Source organism: Argiope bruennichi, chromosome 3 (genome assembly GCF_947563725.1).
Source record: "Argiope bruennichi chromosome 3, qqArgBrue1.1, whole genome shotgun sequence".
Taxonomy (NCBI): domain Eukaryota; kingdom Metazoa; phylum Arthropoda; class Arachnida; order Araneae; family Araneidae; genus Argiope; species Argiope bruennichi.
Window position 1 is genome coordinate 1961447 of NC_079153.1, and position 18628 is coordinate 1980074.

Below are 18628 nucleotides of genomic sequence, written 5' to 3' on the forward strand. Positions count from 1 at the left end.
TTCGCCCGTTTCTTCTCGGGAAAGAATAGTAGCCCTCTTGCAAAAGCCGTTTCTGGTGCAAATTTTATTGGCCAGCTTTTTGTAATCCACGTTACACAAATTATTCCGCCAATCCACATCCAGTTTCGCCACACACCATGATAATCACTAAAATGTATGATATAATAATACAGATCGTTCTTGTTTATAGCATTAAATAAAATAATAAATTGAAAAGTGGGAAACTTTATATATGCTCCATCGCGCTAAAACAAAACATACATTTGTAAAAGATGCCCAAATGCTTGCCATTATTTTTGTTTTTAACACTATTGTTTATGGTCATAATTAGCAGAATAATATCATTTATTAGCTATTTGTAGTCGAGTGCCAAAATTGCATTTTGACCAACACATTCCGTGAAAGCTAATCGAGGATTTATTGAGTTTGAAACGTCTGCTGGAAGTGTCCAATTTCTGCAATTAACGACGAAGCAAGGGATTAATGGAATGAAAATATTACAGGATGTTCAACTTCTGGTCTTAGAATGGAAATCTTTTTCAGTTTGAATCCTCTATATTTTATTTTTGAAATATTATATATAACATCTCTTATTATATAACATCAAAGATGGTGCACATAAAAATATAGCAAGGGGTCCGAGTACAAGTACTATAGCTAAGACAATGAAAAATATTGTTGTAAAATAGACTAAAATGCAATTTTTAAAAAATTAATGAAATTGTGTAAAACATTTTAAGGAAATAAAACGGATATCACCGAAAAGATTTTTTTATGTTAATGGTGTAAAAGTGACTTGGGGAATAACGCACTTCAAGATTACTGGGAAACAAAAATTAATTTTTTAAATTAAAAATCTAATTAAAATTATGAAAAACTGTTTTTAGTAAATGCCTACTTTCCAAGATGCGAAATTTGGTTGCTCCAGGTCACACTTTGTAATATGAATGAAGCTGTATCTCAATCATTATCAAAGGAACTAAAGATATGACATGATTTTAAAAACCCTTTTAAAAAATAACATTTTGAATAAATGCAGAAGTATAGATCAGCTAACTCTATTCCAAAAGCAAATATTTTGTTAAGGATGAATGGCCAATCCCGTTTTTTTTCATCCGATTTCTCTGTGCGAAAACAGAGTTGAACGGAATATTCACGGCGACAGCCTTGGCTGAACAAGAATGTACGTGATCTGGATTATAAAAAGTATCCATCATTCAAGCAAAGGAAAGGGAGGAAATATTTTTTCTCTCTAAGCAACGAATGTTTGTATTCCAGCTCTCAGTTTTCTGAAGGAGAAAATTGGGCTTCCATGCATTTTTTCTTCAGGTCAGAGAATATTCCAGAAAAAGAATTTCTTTTAAATCAAAATATATTACAAAAAATGTATCGAAATAGATGTTGCTTTTGTAAGAATAAAAATCTATCGATTGGATTTTTCATTTTAGATGTGTCCACATGTTTTGTACAATTTTTGATTAAAATGTAAAAGATCAAAATATCAATGTATAAAATTTCTTGACGATTGAAAAAAATTGACTTCGTTATAAATAGCGAAAGTATTTCCACAAAAAATAGTGTATATTGAAACAATGCTTTGTTATTCATGAAAAACGCAGACCATCCAGTCAAGATTTCTAAAATTGCATGGGCTATCTCTTGAAATAATTTAAAAAATCCAATGAGTTAATAGTGGAAGATAATTTATAATAAAAAAGACAATAAAATAACGACAATGAAAATAAAAACACAGAAGGGGCGACCCAACCAAATGAACCATTGTATTGGGAGAGTCAAAATATTTCAGCTTCAAAATTATTAATGTAAACATTAGTATATGAAAAAAAAACTAAAACTTTAAGGAATCCGGCATGGAAACCTCATCAAGGATCACCTCCAAGAGGGTATTCAAAACATTGAAGGAGCTAGACGTGTATCTAAAAACTGACCCAGCGTGTCCCGAATATCCCATAAAGGCCTCACAAAAAGAAAATTTGAAAAAAAAATCATAATGTTAAATATATATTTTTTTAAAAAAGGATAAAGAACTCCAAAAATCCTCAAATGATGATTTGCACAATAATATACAAAGAAAGAAAGCCTATTCAATACCCCAAAAGATACAAATCAAAAGAAAGTAATACTCGCCTGAAATTAGGCAATTTATAAAAATCGTGAATATTAACACCCTCTAATTAAGTTAAAATTAACAGCCTCAATTTCTCAAGCCATCAATTAATTAAAAGAAAAATAAGAAAATATAAAAAGAGTAGAGGCTTTCACCAAAAGTGAAAGAAAAGAAATAGCCAATGAAAAGTTTGGAAAACCTGTCGTCGTTATCTTTAATACTGCTGTAGGTTTTCGGAAATGCATTGATGAATAGGTTCTCAATGCAGTGACCGCCGAGTGACTCGAATCTGGTTCTCCCCATCTTACAGGATCCCTTCTCTATTATAGCTACAAAATATCCAAGAAAGGGTTTTTAAATTAGACTCTTCGAATATCAAGAATGAGGCATGAAAACGAATTCTTTAAGAAGTTCATCCATTGCCTCTACATAAGAGACCCTGTTTGCAATTTCTTTTAAATGTGTCCAGTTGTAAAAAGTAAGTTGTTTAGTGTTTTTAAAAGTAAGTTCGCCTGAAAATTACTTAATTTATTGATTTTAAATTCGGAATATTCCTATTTATTATAAAAGCCCTACAAAATGCATCCTTAAGATAAATTTCTTTTGATGTCCAAGTAATAGCCTTTAAATTAACTTTAATTAGTCTTATTTAATTTTTTATTTGTTTATATAAACTTAATGAAATTTCACATCTCCAGATGCATTGACACGAAATTTGGAACATTTGTTCCTCAACACCAGGGAGCTATTAAAGAATTTCTACTGTTCTCTAAATAGGATGGGATTGAAGATGAATTATCTTGCGTTTCTTTACAGTAACTTCAGAATATACCGATGCACAAAAAATATTTTTACCCCCCATCTTAAAATTATATTTATTGATATAAATTTCATTTTTGAGCGATTACTTCTCTAATTTAAATCTTTAAACACAATGTAATCATGAAAAGATTCGAACTCGATACTTTGCCGAATCTCCATGTTTTAGATGTCCCTGAATTCGAAAAACCATAAACAATTTCCACCTACAATTTTGTCATCCCAAATGTAAGCACCTATATTGTCAAATCTAAGAAACCGAAAAGGAAAAGTTCATAGTCATAAGATTCCGGTTTCTAAAAGTTCTCAATAGCCGATCTAAGACTACGGATTCTTTTGAAAGTTCTGTGCTTGTTTGACTAACATAACTTAACCTGCTATCTCTCTCTGCATAGGAATATAATGATGAGGATGATGTCGTGTCCACATTACCACGGAAAGGGGTTGCAGTAGCTGCTGAGGGTAAAGACCCCTGAGTACCCGAGAGCAGAAGTCTGACTTCTAGCTCATGAAACTCACACATATTCGCTTGCACAACCCCTTTTTACAGGGGGGCACATTCACACACCTCACATATAAAACACAGATGAAGAACAACCATGCCCGAACCGGGATTCGTACCGGGGACGCCCAGATCACTGGGAAGACATGCTACCCCTAAGCCAGGACGCCGGCATAGGAATATAATAATTTTATATATAAGATTTTTGTTTTTACAAAACATAAAATATAAGAATATATTCGAATTCGTGAATTCTCGCTTAATCCATTCACTGCAAACCAAATGGCAATGACAAGTTTTATATTTTGCATTTCAATACGGTTTTTTATTTTGTATTTTTATGACATATTTTTAAAAAAAATAGTTGACCAAGTAATTTTATTTATCTGTGAATACCCTGAAAAACGATCTATCCTCAGTTGTTTCTTGCGCTGTAAAAATTTAATTCATATCAGCATAATTTAAAGCATATTTCGTTAAGATAAAACTTTCTTCGTACCCTCCATAACCTGGAACTTCTGGTTCAAATCCAAAAATAAATATAAAAAAACTAAATAAATTCTACATAAAGCTCTAATGCAATTTAATATAGAAAAGATAATATAATACTATAAAGAGAGTGAGCGAACAAAAGTTAATACAAGAAGAGAATTTCTTACAAAATGTTTGACAGCTTTTCTATAGCTCTTTCTTACATTCCGGAATTTTTTGAAATGCATTTTGTTCGTTCGTTTTGTTTCGACTATAATTTTTTTTTACATGCAATTTCTTAAAGAATTCACAATTCGGTCCGTTTTATTATGACTTTTACTAATTAAAGAATGCACCCTCTTTCTTTTCTTCCCCATCTCTATGTTAGTAACTAATCTCTTTTGATGCTATAGAAAGAACAGCGATTAAAAACTGCTTTGACAGGAGCTAAGAAATTTAAATTATGTCTGGCCATTTTTAGGGGGGAGGGGTATTCAATCCTCAAAAAATTCAAACTCGAGATTTTAGCAAATTTTCAATTTTCAGGTTTCTTTCAGTCCGAAAAAAGCAGTCTTGGCATAATGTCTGTGTATGCGTTATACTGTTTGGTAAATGCCTGCGAAATGTTTTGAAATAAAATTTAGAGTTTGAAATTTAATTTTGATATAAAATATAGAATAATAACGAAGAAAATATGATGTGTGGTCTCTAAACCAATTTTATAGATTTCTATCAAATTTCAAACAAAACTCATTCTCTGTCGTGTTAAGAAAAGGAACTTCCCAGCATTGTACCGGCATCGCGTTCATCGTACAATCATGATAAAGGTATCGCATTCCCTATCTTCAAAATATCGACAGCGTTTTATTTGGCACGGAAACATATCATGCATTTCTTGCATCGAATATTATTTTCCAGCTTGTTTTAATGTAACAATATACAAAAAATATCAAGTTAAAAATGTTTTCCCAATTCCATAATGTTTGATTAATGTCTTTACTTTTAAAGCTAGCAGAATCTGTGTTCTTCTTGTAGCAAGCTAGAATTTTTACTCTTTGGTTCATAGAAGGCACTTCCAAAATGAGATATTAATGAAAATTCAGAATAAATAAATTAATGAAAATTCGGAATTCCGTCTTCCTAATAAACGGTATTTTAGAATGTAATTTAATTCTTCAAACTCATGACCAAATTTTTTCCTTTTACAATGAATGCAAAATAAACTTCATATTTTGTATCAAGAAAAGGACCAATTTTGTTTAGTGAGCATTTATTATTGTTTCTCATGTATTCAAGATTTCTCATAAAAAGCTGAAATGTATTTAAAAATTTTCTGGCGTATTTGTAATTACTATAGCACTGTATATAATCATAAATGAAAAGAAAAATCAGGCAATAGGTTATTAGATTACACCTTTAATATTAATTTTTTGGATGCAGAAACCTCTTAACATTTATAGCATTCACATGCGAAAATGAACAATTTCAAATAATTTTAATAATTCAAATATTAATTTTTGATATTACTCCTCTTTGTGTCAAAAATCTATGCACTTTTTTACTTTATAGTTAAATTTAGGTTTGGTTTGTTTTTGGTTATATTAACGTCCCATTTGAAGCAACACTAGGGCTATTTTGGGACAGACCTCGTAATTTTGAACCTCGGTCAGATGACGAGGACGACACATGAGCTGTCACCGCCCCCCCCCTCTCCACACCACACCACACCAGAGTTAAATTTAGGACAGAAGCGAGATAAGTTTCAAATTCATAAATGTTCAATGTTTAGCTTCGAAATTAATAAATTTCTTGGAAAATAAAGTTTTATAAGCATTATCTTTAATAAGCAAAAATATCTTATTGCAAAATAATGCACAACATTTCGAAATAGATTCACTTTTTATTTTATTATTTTTTAAAGATAATTACAAAAGAAACAAGAGATTAGTCACTTTTCAAATATTTGCGGTTTTTCTTTATTTCATCTCCATTGCATTCATAGCCGCGTTGTGTCGACCATGCAGAAGTGAAATAAAACGCTACTCCCATACGCTTTTGGAAATAATTTTAAACTTTTTAGAACGAATGCAAAAATTAAATTATTTATTCTCAGATTTTTGAATATTAATCTTTTAAATATAATGATTTTTAAATTTCGATTACTTATTTTTCTACATTTAATTCATTTAGTTGAAAAGTGCTATAACTTTTTATGCCAATTTATTTTTATGTGGTTAATCTAAAAGTTTCATTTAAAATTTCATTTATTAAGTTGGTTTATTCTTAAAGATATTCTATGAAATAATTATTCTCATAATAATTATGCATGTTATTATGTGTTATAATTATTCCTATAATTATACTTGCATTTATTCTTATCAAAAGAAGCAAAATATGATGAATAAATTTTTTACAATAATGGAAATAAAAGGTTTGTAGAATAAATGAATGAATATTTAAAGCCGTTTTAAAGCAACACTAGAGCTATTTTGGGACGACCTCGTCATTTTGAACCACGGTCAGATGAAGAGGACGACACCTGAGTTTCTCAAACGAAATGCATTTATTTAGAACATTAAATTAAGTAAAGTAATGGCGAGTATCCTTTCCTGTCTGTTTATGAGTCGTAAGCATATTTGATAGGACTATTCTATATTGATAAAGAAATGCAGGAAAAAAAAGTGCAAAAAAGAACAAAAATCAGTTTATTTTTTTTCTCTATCTATCTATCATATATATATATATATATATATATTCAATAGGATTTCGTTCTCTCAAGCAACAAAACTTTTCACCTTTATGTTTTTCGTGCTTTCGACTACTCAGTTCAGATGCATTTTAGACGAAATTTTCAGCGCTCCTGATTTTTTTTTCTAAAGTAAGCTACCCCTGTAAATTGCTATCAAATTTAATTTAAACTTCGCCTTTAAGGTAATTTATTTAAAATTCATTTTAGAAAAATGTCCGCAGAAAGTTTAATGTATTAACATATTAAAAATGTAAAATAAAATTCCAACATGTCAAAAACAAGAGAGAAACAAAAGGGATGACTACTACCAAAATAAAAATTTTCATGTGATAACCATTTTTCTTCCTTTCCTTTTTAGGATATTTTCACCCTTTCTTTCGAAAGAGTTTCACGTTTGCACTTTATAAAGGAGAGAGAATTGAAGATAACGATACTAAAATCCAGATAACCTATTCAAAATTAATATGCATCGTTCAGATGATCAAAAATATGATAAAACAGGAATTGCTACTTTATTCGAAAGAACGCTTTTTTAATAGAAATAATTATTTTATTTACCCATTTCCTGATCAAACATTTGAAACTCAAGATGTTTTAAAAACTGTGATGCAGAAACTGTACGAGTTACTCTTCACGATCCAACTAGATGCACTCTACAATGGATTGGCGGATCGAGTGCTCTAATGCGTCATTCACTGACTTTGGATGTCCGAGCATTTTATCGTCGTTTTCCTGGGAAAATAAGGGCCACCTCAAACTAACGAGCACAAAAGCGGAATTGCTAAGCGCCTACGATGGGAAGAATGGCGGATGTATGGCGATATCCGCTGCGTTCTGTAGGAACAAGGCAATTGAAAATATGCAAGAAATTTTCGATATCTCTTTCTCTATTTTCTCACGCACATAATTGGGAAGAGTCATGATCGCTGAAAAATTCGATCCTGGATTTCGATGCAAAACTCATTTTAAATCTACCTGAATTCGAGAAATCCATTTTTTGAGTTACGTTTTCATTGAAAACTATAATTATCACTAACATATAGGGATTGAAATACCGGTATACCGGGATACCGATTACCGGTATTTTGAGCCATTTGTACAGTTTTGTAATACCGGTATTCACAAGTTTAAATACCGGTTTTTCGGTAATTACTAGAAATTTTTAAAATTTCTCCACTATATGTTCAGGTATCGCGAACATAGCAAAATAGTATGCGTTTTTGTTTTTATGTCTCCATAACGGGCGAAAATAATTACTTAATTAACGGCTTAATGAATTGCTTAAATCTAAATGAGCGAATAATGGATTATCCCAGAACGAAAATATTGTATCCTTAACGACTGATGGAGCAACAATTATGAAAAAAGTTGGAAAGTTGATGGGTGCAAATCAGTAGTTGTGTTATGCACATGGAATTCAATGAGGAGTAATAGATGTATTATACCAAAAAAAATAAAGAGCAGAAGAATCCAAATACTGTGGATATAGAAACTTCGGATTCCGACTTTGAAGAGAGTGAGAGTGATATCGACAATCAAGATAATGGCAATGTAATTGTTGCAGAAGATATTGCTAATGAGGATGAAATATTAACCTATCAAGAATTGCTTCCTATAATTTATAAAGTTCGAAAAATTGTTAAGATATTTAAACGTTCAAATATAAATAGGATATTTTACTAAAATATATAGTAGCTGAAAATGAAACAGAATATATGTTAATATTAGATTCTAAAACACATTGGAATAGTTTACTCCTAATGATGTAACGATTTTTGAAACTGAGAAGTCCAATCCAAAAAGCAATAATCGACTTAAACCTGTAAATTAATTTTTCAGATAGTGAATTTGACTTAATATCCAGAACTATATCAAGCTCTACTTCCAATAATACTGACTACTGAGGCATTGTGTCCGAGAGATTCTAATTTGTTAACACTAATGCAACAATAAATTTCATGTTGCAGTCACTGAAAGAACAGCACACATCACTATCTGAAGAATGATATATTACATTGAAAAATCGCACAGAAGAAAGGCATACCGAAATAGAAAATGTCTTACGGTATTTACATAATTAGAATGGTTTTAAAAATGAAAATGAAAAAGAAGAGAAGAAAATAACAAATTCCAATCTGATTAAGTTTAGAGTAAATTTTCTTAACATTTTTTACCCACCACCCTATCCACATTCAGAGGAATTCGGTTCAATTATCGAAGATTATGATGTCACTACTGTCGATAGTGAAAAGTAATTGTCTCTTGAACAAAAATTAGAATTAGCGATAAATAAAAAAAAAATTTCAACGAACCAAAATACAATACAGAAATCAGCTATATCCAAAACCATCTGACGAGAAATCGATTTATTTGAAGATGAGGGATTTAGAGGTAAACACTTGGAAAAAGTATATTGCGCATTGCTAACAGTACCATCAACTAGCGTAGATGCCGAAAGAGCGTTTTCGACAGCTGGTGATTTTTACACAAAATTACTTTTCTGACTTAATGACAGTACAATTGATGCATTATGTTTTTAAGATCACATTTCAAAAAGTTGTAATAGTACCCCAGCCTCAATAGTGATATTTACAATTTTTTGTGATTGAAATAAATAAGACCTTTACTTTTACTTATAATTTCCTTACTTTTTTGTGTTTATATACAGTTATAATTTATAAGTTACAAATTATTTTTTGTGATATTTACACTCTCTAACAAAACTGGCAAATAAAACAAAGAAACACCTGTGTTTTCTTTCTTTTTCTTAAATTTCCAATACCAGTATTAAAACCGGTATCCCGGTATTAAGATTTTAAAAATACCGAATACCGGTATAGAACTTTTGGTCCGGTATTGCAATCCCTACTGACATAGGAAAAGGATGGGATGTTAATATTGTTTTGCAACCGTGCAGGCGAACGTGATCATCTGGAAAGGCGTCGAGATATTCAGCTGCACGTTTCATCCAATTTGCTTCCAATCGGTGGAATCGGAGAATGCCAAAAATGCACAATCCTCTACTTTTCACAAAATAATAAAACTGAACACAGAACGCACTGTATTGTTCATGAGCACTGTTTTGTTAACCTCTTTCGATGCAATTATCAATAAGATAGTAGCCAAAAAAATAAAGTACTTCAAAAAAAGCTGCGTGTCTTATTGAAATGGACGACTTACGAATGGTGTTATTTTTCTTTTCTCCCGACTATGAATACATATTTAATTGGTCGGCCTGATACAAGAATCCATTGGGATGGAATGGATTTCAGCTGGTGTGGGAATGCTAGATAAGGGCATCAGCCCAGGCATTTTCTTCATCCGAGAGAGGTTTTAAAATGCAATGATTTTCTTTGGGCTAATGTCATTGCGACATGTATTTTATAATATTTCATCAGAGGTTCTTCGATTTCTAAATGTTTACAATGTACAATATTGTGAAGATTATTAAATAGCCTTGAAGAGCATCTTTTGTTAATAGAAAGTACATTATTTTTTAATTCTTTTCTCATGTATTTCCCAGTAAATATATATTGTTTTTGAAAAACTACTTTATTCAAAACATACAGTGCCGGAAGGCATATAAAATAGAAAAATGTGGCATTTTTATAACTATAAAAATCGACTACTCGGTTAAAGGGATATAATGATATTCATTTGTCCACTGTCGATGATGCGGGTGAAGTTTTAAATAAACTTAAAAGTAGACCCAACAGAACAGGGACATAAATCCTTGCCATAGCTCCATTTCAGGAGCAAATATTGGGTTTAGGAAGAATAGCAAACAGTCTTTCTGTCTGATCTTCTCGTGCAAAAACGGGAGCAGACACGGAGGCAGCATCAGTTGGAGAAGAGTACGTGATCGGGAAGTAAAAACGTTCGCCACTCGAAGAAAAGGGGAGAAAAGGAGCGTTTCTTTTACTGTGTTACGAATTTCTGCGTTCCAATTTGTAGCCGTCTGCCGAGGGGAAACGGGCCTTTCGTGCTTTGCTTCTTCTGATTTTTGAATTTCTCTAAGCTAGAAGATTTCTTTCCGAAGAATAAAGGAATGAAATACAATCGAAAGTAATGGATGAATGTAGTAACTGCGTGAGTATTGAATGATAAAAATATATTTCCTACATATGAAACGTTTGCATCTTTTAGAATTAAAATCGAAATGGAATTTCACGAATATTTTTCAATTTAAAAACCAGTGGGAGGTGAGAGTCTTCCTTAAACTTTTTCGCATGCTCAGTGATAAAGGTCACATCCCTCTCCTCCATGCATAAGATTGTAAATTTCGGACAAGACCGGTATGCTGAGATTTTTTTTTAATCCGAAGATTCACACAGGGGAATTGTATAATTCGTAGTATATTAAAGAAAATATGCACTTATGTATTAGTTGTATGGGATTAAAGGATTACAGTTTCAAAATATGTAGCTATGCTTCGATTTTTTTTTTTTTTTTTGACAAACAAATTTGCAGTTTTTGAATCTATTTCTTTGACGATTTATCGCTGCCATGCATTTAATAATCCAGTACCAAAAATCGAATCGTTACATTTGATGTTTTTTTTGTCAATGAATTAAAACAGAACTACAGTTGTAGTCATAAAACCACATACGGAATTTCCTTCATTTAAACCATTTCGTTTTTAGATTGCGTTTACATACATGCGTAAGAACAGAACCTTTGAGGTTACAAATTTGATAAAAATTACAATGTAGATCTAAAACTGTAAACCAGATTTAATTTATTTAGCTCGTCACGTTTTGTAGTCATTATGCTCAATAGCATTGGGATAACAGAACAGACAGACTTGTTCTGAATGGATTTCCTTCTAATGGATAAAAATCTACAAGTGTGATGCTAAATTCACTCCCCAAATTTCATCCTATTAGCTTAAAGCATTTTCCAGTTATGATGTTCGAGGGAAGACAGAGCAACTTACAGACACAGGTCTCAAAAAAAATTGTATATTTATGTTTTTCGACTTCAAAAGAAGTCTCAAACGAAGGGATTCGTAAAATCTGGAGTTCTCACTTGCTGGCGATTCCAATCAACTCTTTGTATATTTTGTATATGAGAGGAAGATTGTAACATTTATAAAAAGTGCTCATTAGAAGATTGTCACGAAGAACAACGGGTCACAAAATAACACTATATCAACTTTATTAGCTCTAAGCAACATGCAGTCGAAAAACTGGTTCAGCAGATTGTGGAACTCAGAATTTATATCATTACAGAATAATCTAGAATTATAAAGGTTATAGAAAGTTCTAGAAACTTCTAGAACATTAACAAATGGATAATAAAAAAAAATCGGATGCTAACTTTTTTTTGCAACATTTCAAAACATAGATAATGCATCAAAGCCATTAAAAAATATATACCAAAGTGTAAGTACTAAAAACTTAGATTCAAAATGTGCGATTAAAAAATAAATTTTCGATTTTCATGTACAGCTCTAGTAGTAGAACGTTTTGCATATACGCAAATAATAACCGTACAGTTCTTTCTATTGTATACAATTGAACCAGCCGATATTGCTTTATTTCCCAGACAAATCTTGTTTTTGATTTCGCAAAAACGGCTTTTCATGTATTTCCTCGCCATCACTTCCTTTCGCAATATCTATGCCACTTCATAGTCCAATAGAATGACCACAAGAAATAGCCAAATGCGAAAAAACTAGCCACTTTATTAGCTTAAGTTAAGGAGATAGCTATCAGAAATACACATTGAAGTTTGTACTCGGATGTGGTACTTACTATGCAAGAGTGGAGGGAAGTTGGAAGGTTTAACACCGGTTTTTCACGTTTAAATAAAAAGCGAAAATCTCAGAAGAGAATTACAAAGTTGTAGTTATTCAAAATACGAATAAAATCAGCTATAAAACTGTACGGCGATTGGTTTTCAAAAACATTAGAAGACATTTGTAAAGTTTCCATATATCCCAGCTCCTTTATCCGTTAACATATCCCGGTGCAAACTTAGGAGCCTATGTTGGATAGTCAGCACAACTTAAATCAATAATTACGGTTTTCTTTTTTTTTTTCAGGAAAAAGTACAATTTGACTGACTAAGTCTTTTTTGGTACAAAGATATTTTCTGATGAGTCTCAAAAATATAACACACAGCGTTTTTATGACCTTCATGGTTGATCTCTTTTATAATGTTATTAAATTTTGAAAGATTCTTTCCCTATTACCATTATCTTAATTAAGAATGGACATTAAATTATAACTGTCATTTTATAAACTGAATATGCCAAGTAACCGGGCGGAGAAAAGCAACTGCAGAATGGCATCAGTGTTGAGAAATGCTAATAATATGGATGAGTTTATTCCCCATTCAATTTTCGTGAGTGGACAGCCAGGAAAGTTTACAATAAAATCGAAAAAGTGAAAGAAAAAAGGATTCATGTTCTTTACTTTCAATTTTTATTCCCTTCTTATGTTTTTAAAGGAGATAATTTTTTTTAAAGACCCACTCACCTGGACATTATTTTTGCAGGAATCTAAAGTTAAAATCTTAATTTAAATGCATTGAAAGAATTCGTTTCTTGGAATAGAAGATTGAAATATTTTTATCAAAAATTGAATTATTTCATTGAAATATTCAATCATTACAGTACCACGACCCAGATATAATGATCAATCTATATAAATCTATCCACTTCAAAACACTGACAAGTATTTCAGAAATATCCTCTTACTAAACCGGAAAATGCTTTTAATATTCTCCTATTGGCTTTGCAAACGCTGTTTTATATCCGGAAAAATAAATAAAAAACACGATTGTTTACCTGAATGAAGAAGAGTTAAAAAGTAACTTCCTGCCATCCTTCAATACAATTGTTTAGAAGCAATGATCTCTGAGGCTTGCTATCGAATTGCTTTTGCACTGGAAAAATTCCGAATATTACCAGTAAAGCTACGTAGACCTGAAAGAAATGTTTTATTTAAAAAAATAACAAAACTACTCTGTTTTGAAGAAAGAATTTGCTTAAAACCTATTGGAATGGCGTCTTCTCGAATTTTCTTGCATACTCTCCATTATAAGTAGGCATTTTATGTATGCCCTCGTATCACTGAAAAGAATTCATGCATTTTGAACACTTTCTTTTGTCAGAATGGATTGAAAGTGCATTTTCAAATCATAAATTATATTTATCTTGCTTATTCTATTTTCTACTTATTACATTCCCACGACTGCCTGGATTGTCGTCAGTCCTTCAAATAGTTGACGGAGTTGAATTTAAATTTTAACTAGATCTAGAAGTATAATGATGAAATCAAACTTCACGCATCGATTTGAGTCGAATCTGAGTGATCTTATTCATATTCACACTGAGGAACAAATGGACTCCTCACTGATGCATCGAACCTGAAATTTGAATTCACTTCAGATTTGCTAACTAGAACTATACAACAATGATCATGAACCAAATTTCATGTGTCTAGTTCTTTCCGGTTTTGAGTTGGATTCCAAAACGGCAGTTTTTCTCGAAACGAACACATTCCATTAAGATTTTGATTTCATCCCCCCCCCCCGCCCTCAATTATAACACTTTCACTCGGTATATTTAGTAAAAGAGAAAATGAAAATATCTAAATAAGAATTATAGGTCTTCTACAAAATTCCATTTCGAAATTAAGTTTATAATTATTTTATTACAATACATACTATTTCATTCATTTATTAATATTAGTAAATGTTAATACTAATACCTAAAAACATTTAACAAAATGACATCTGCAAGTAAGGATACTGTCAAAACTGCATCGGAAACCAACCGAGATGTTTAATATAAATATGCCGTTTGCGATCGTTACAGATCATTTAGATTCAACTTGTAGAGATTTATCAAGCAACTGCCACCAGCAGACGTCAGTTGCTGCTGCTGTCTTGCTTCTGAATCTTCACTATAGTTTTGAGTTGGAAATTCTTGTGCTTAGTGCTTAATTTTAAATCTTACTATTTCCTTTTGCTAAAGATTGAATCATTCGAATCATCGAAGGACAATTTTACTTGATGCCCAAAAAATAAAGAATATGCATCTCATAGAGAACCAAATAAAGTTTGTGGAGGAAAAAGAGGCACTTCAACCTTTAATCTGAAAATTCGCTGCATAATAATATTTGAAGTTTGATTCACCTTTCATTGTTTTATCTTTAAAACGTTCTTTTAATTCTATACCAAACACGCCATACGCAAAAAGAAATACTTTTAATTTGGTTGTGATGCGCGTGATCATAGATACAGTTATAGAGATAAAGAATGCGATTATTGTAAAACATACTTAGCGATATTTTTCAAAAAAATATTTATAAAATATGAAAAACTAAAAGGGAATAAAATTAAAATAACTGAAAAACGAATTTTTTTAAAGACTTTAAATGGGATAAAAACGGTTTCTGTGCAATATGCTTTAAACTGCTTAAAAACCTGAACATTTTGACTAATCTTTAATTAACGAGAGTTTATTTTTAAGAAACATTTTTAGTACGTACCCGCAGTACAACAGGTAATCAAGTATCAAATCTTGTAGCTTTATACGTGACAGCCTGGCTTGCAAAGCGTCGTGTTTCCAGCGAATTTTTTTTTCATGCACCCAGTATCAAACATGCCCTGTATCACAACGTAATTTACAAACAGCATGCCAATCCAGAAATATTATTATGCAAAGAATACACTCTTTTGAAATACACTAAAGTTGTAGTTAAAGTTGAAAACAGCTGATATTTAATCTTGCTTAGTCGCACTAGAGCTACTAAAATATCTTCATTAATTATTACCAATCCTGCTATTGTGTGGCGCATAATTTTATAAAGAAATTATTGTTGCGAAATTTCTATCAAAATTAACTTTAAAAAATTTATTAAAATTTAAAAAATTTCATGAAATTAAAGTAATAATACAGAATGAATAAAAATTTTGAAATTTAAATGTGCTAAAAAAAAAAAAAAGAATGGCTTTTTTGTGGCACTGCCTCGAAGCTAGAAATTTTTAATTTAAAAATCTATTACGAATTTTGAATCGTTTTTTTTATTCCCACCAACTGACAATAACTAACAAAGTAGTTATACAAAAGTAGTATACCAAACAAGTAGCGCTGTGAAACGTTTCGGACAATCCTGCATATTGCAAGAAATAATTACGTAAAGCAAGCCTATCGTGTAAAGAAATGGTAATAAGCAAAATTCTCATTCTTTTAAAAACTATTGTATGCAACTTTAAACTTTTGCAAAATGCATGTATGAAAAACTGCATATAAATAAGAACGAAATTCAAATAAGTTTCTCATTGGATTATGAAATTTGGAATTTCTTGCAAAACAAATGTATATTTCAAAACATCAGTAATACCCTATCGAATCCGTTTCTATTTTGGTTTTCATTTGTGATCCTGTTGCCAATTATCCTGGATGAAATCCTCCTGATATTGTGACGCAGAGGGGAATGTCGAATGAAACAGAGTTTCGTCATATGACAACAGTTCGGAATTTTGAAGTCCATCGAAAAGTAGTCTTTGTGCAACTTCAAAACTGGTTCTTGATGTAACTAAACAGTTTCAAATTCAGTACTTTTTTTAAATTTTAAAGCATATTTAGAGCAGTTTGTTTAAATCCAGTATCAGAATGCTGATAGTCTTAATCATTGCAGTGAAATTTAAGTTATTCGAATGAAAAGAGGACCAGAACAATTCGAAAATTCGAACTATTGGATTAACTCAAAAATTAAATAAAGAAGGCATTAGACTTTGAAAAAAACTTAATTTTAATGTATAAAATTAATCTTAAAAATATTAATTGCAAAAATCAGCAAATATTGTAAAATTTGCAAAGTAAGGATTATATCCGAAAGTCCGCTTACACATATTGGACAACACAAAATGCGGATACACTATTTTAGTAACTAGGATTTACCTCATTTGCCGAGCTTCGGATGGCTGCAGTTTTGATCATCTTAAAATCTTATTTCCTTAAATTTTAAAATTATGTAAAATTGCACTGGAGCAATCGCAGGCAGCATTATGAATAGTTTATTAAATTTTGCTTAATATGATTCTACTTAATTCCTTGATTCATTAGCATAGTAATAGAGGCTATTGTGTTATAAATCAAATGTCTTTCAGTTAAGCATAAATCACGTTATCAAAGCCTATGCTCTGTGTCGAAAACACAGGCTCAGATGGCCAAGAAATTCGATGTCTCTGGACGTCCTAGAGCTCGTAAAAATTCCAGTCATTGATTCTTCTATTAAGGACATTTTGTCAATGCTCTGGATTTTAGTTCTCTCCTAAAGTAAAAATGTTTAATGTGTTAATTTTTAATGTTTCACAATTTAATATGTAATGTAAAATGTAATGTTGTTTTCTTTCGTTCTTTTTTGTGTACCCATAAGCGTTTACTCTAGTGGGTTCTTTGTTGTTTGCAAGTTCCCAATGTCATCAAATGTCGTTTGTTCCATCGTGCTAGGTGGGGTTGTTCATTGGCAGCCCCATCAAATTTCCCGCATGGCCTCTGCTAAGTTGGGGTATTACTTGCATCAATATTTTGGAAATTAAAAAAATAGTAAAAAAATAAGACTTAAATGTGAAGCTTTTAGGTTTGGGATTATAATTATGATAGATAAAAAGTAGACAAACACTTAATTGACTCCATTTTCGTTCTCATCATCTCCCTCTTCCTGTCCAAAAATATAATCTAGAAATACATATTTCAAAGCGTTCAGTCTTTGACCAACTAATCTATGAAAAATCTCCTGAAATACACTTTCCCCTTTTCAGAACAAAATTCCAAGTATTTTTGCATTATTTCTGAGACATTTCGTTGACAGTTCCTTTTCAGAAAAAACCTTACAGCTATAGGACTAAAAAACAAAACCGAGGACCAAGCAAAGAAGATCTACTTTATGCATGATAGTATTGTATTTCTGTCTAATTTTACAGCTGAATTAAGTTCATTTACAGCTGATGGCAGGGATTGCCTTTTGGGACCTTCTATAATGTCTTACTTTATATTTGTGTGTGTGGGGGGGGTCAGTACATTAGGCAAGAGAAGTGAGCCAGACACATATCGTTGAAAGAAGGCAGTTAATTCAATGGATTTATGCTAAAAGAATGCATAAAAATGCTCTTAAACGCCCACCTTAGGGAAATTGCAAATTCAATAATTCTGATCTCACTCCAGAAGACCGAAAATGTTACTGCGTTCAACAGACTTTGTCTGACAAGACGTGGCTCAGCCATGTGGGTTACAAAATTATCTTTGCATATGAGATTATTTTTGACCATCGATAATGATAGCGCTGATTCGAATAAAATTATTTCAAAGCAATCATTATATTTTGTAGTGTGTATCACTTTCTATTTTGTATCTATGAAGTATAATGACTCAATATTCGCAAGAGTATTCTGTGACCACTTTGTAGTTTGCTGGGAAATTTGCTCTGTTTTGCAGAATAAATTGTACATATCGGGGCAGAGATTTTAGGCATGAATTCGACATTCACAAATCGGAAGTTGGTTACTGGTGATATTATTGCTCCAAATGTTATGCTTTAAAAAAGAGTAAAATTCCAGGCACTGCTGCTTTAAATTTCTTATGTGACACTGAATACGAATTTTTTACGATGTTTGGGTAATTTTGACAAAAAAAGTAAGCAGACGAACGGAATGACCAATAATATTGCAGCCAGGATTGAGCCACTCAACATGAAGGGTTTACTCTTGCACAAAAGACTGTCTAAAGCCATTTTTCTTCGATAATGAAAATTTTTGATTGCAGATAAATCATTCGAAATTTCCATTTCATGCTCGTATTATTCCTTTTTTGCTTGATGATGAAAATTTATATCATAACATTTAGTGAACAAAAAATTGTACTCAAAACAGGTGCATTGTAAATGGGTTGTTGCTGTCAACTTTTTTCAATAAGTAATGAGGGATGTAGCTGGAGAAAAAAAAA

General features: G+C 31.4%; 1 protein-coding gene across 1 annotated transcript in view; it reads right to left on the bottom strand.

The window, feature by feature from the left end:
- Nucleotides 1–15319, bottom strand: part of LOC129963531 (cytochrome P450 3A41-like) — a 42502-nt gene extending 27183 nt beyond the window's left edge. The window contains exons 1-2 of the mRNA XM_056077966.1: nt 15171–15319; nt 13463–13600 (exon numbers count right to left, since the gene is read on the bottom strand). Of these exons, the coding sequence (XP_055933941.1) occupies nt 13463–13499 (37 nt within the window). The 5' untranslated portion in view covers nt 13500–13600; nt 15171–15319. The remainder of the gene's footprint in view (nt 1–13462; nt 13601–15170) is intronic.
- Between the last annotated feature and the right edge of the window lie 3309 nt (nt 15320–18628).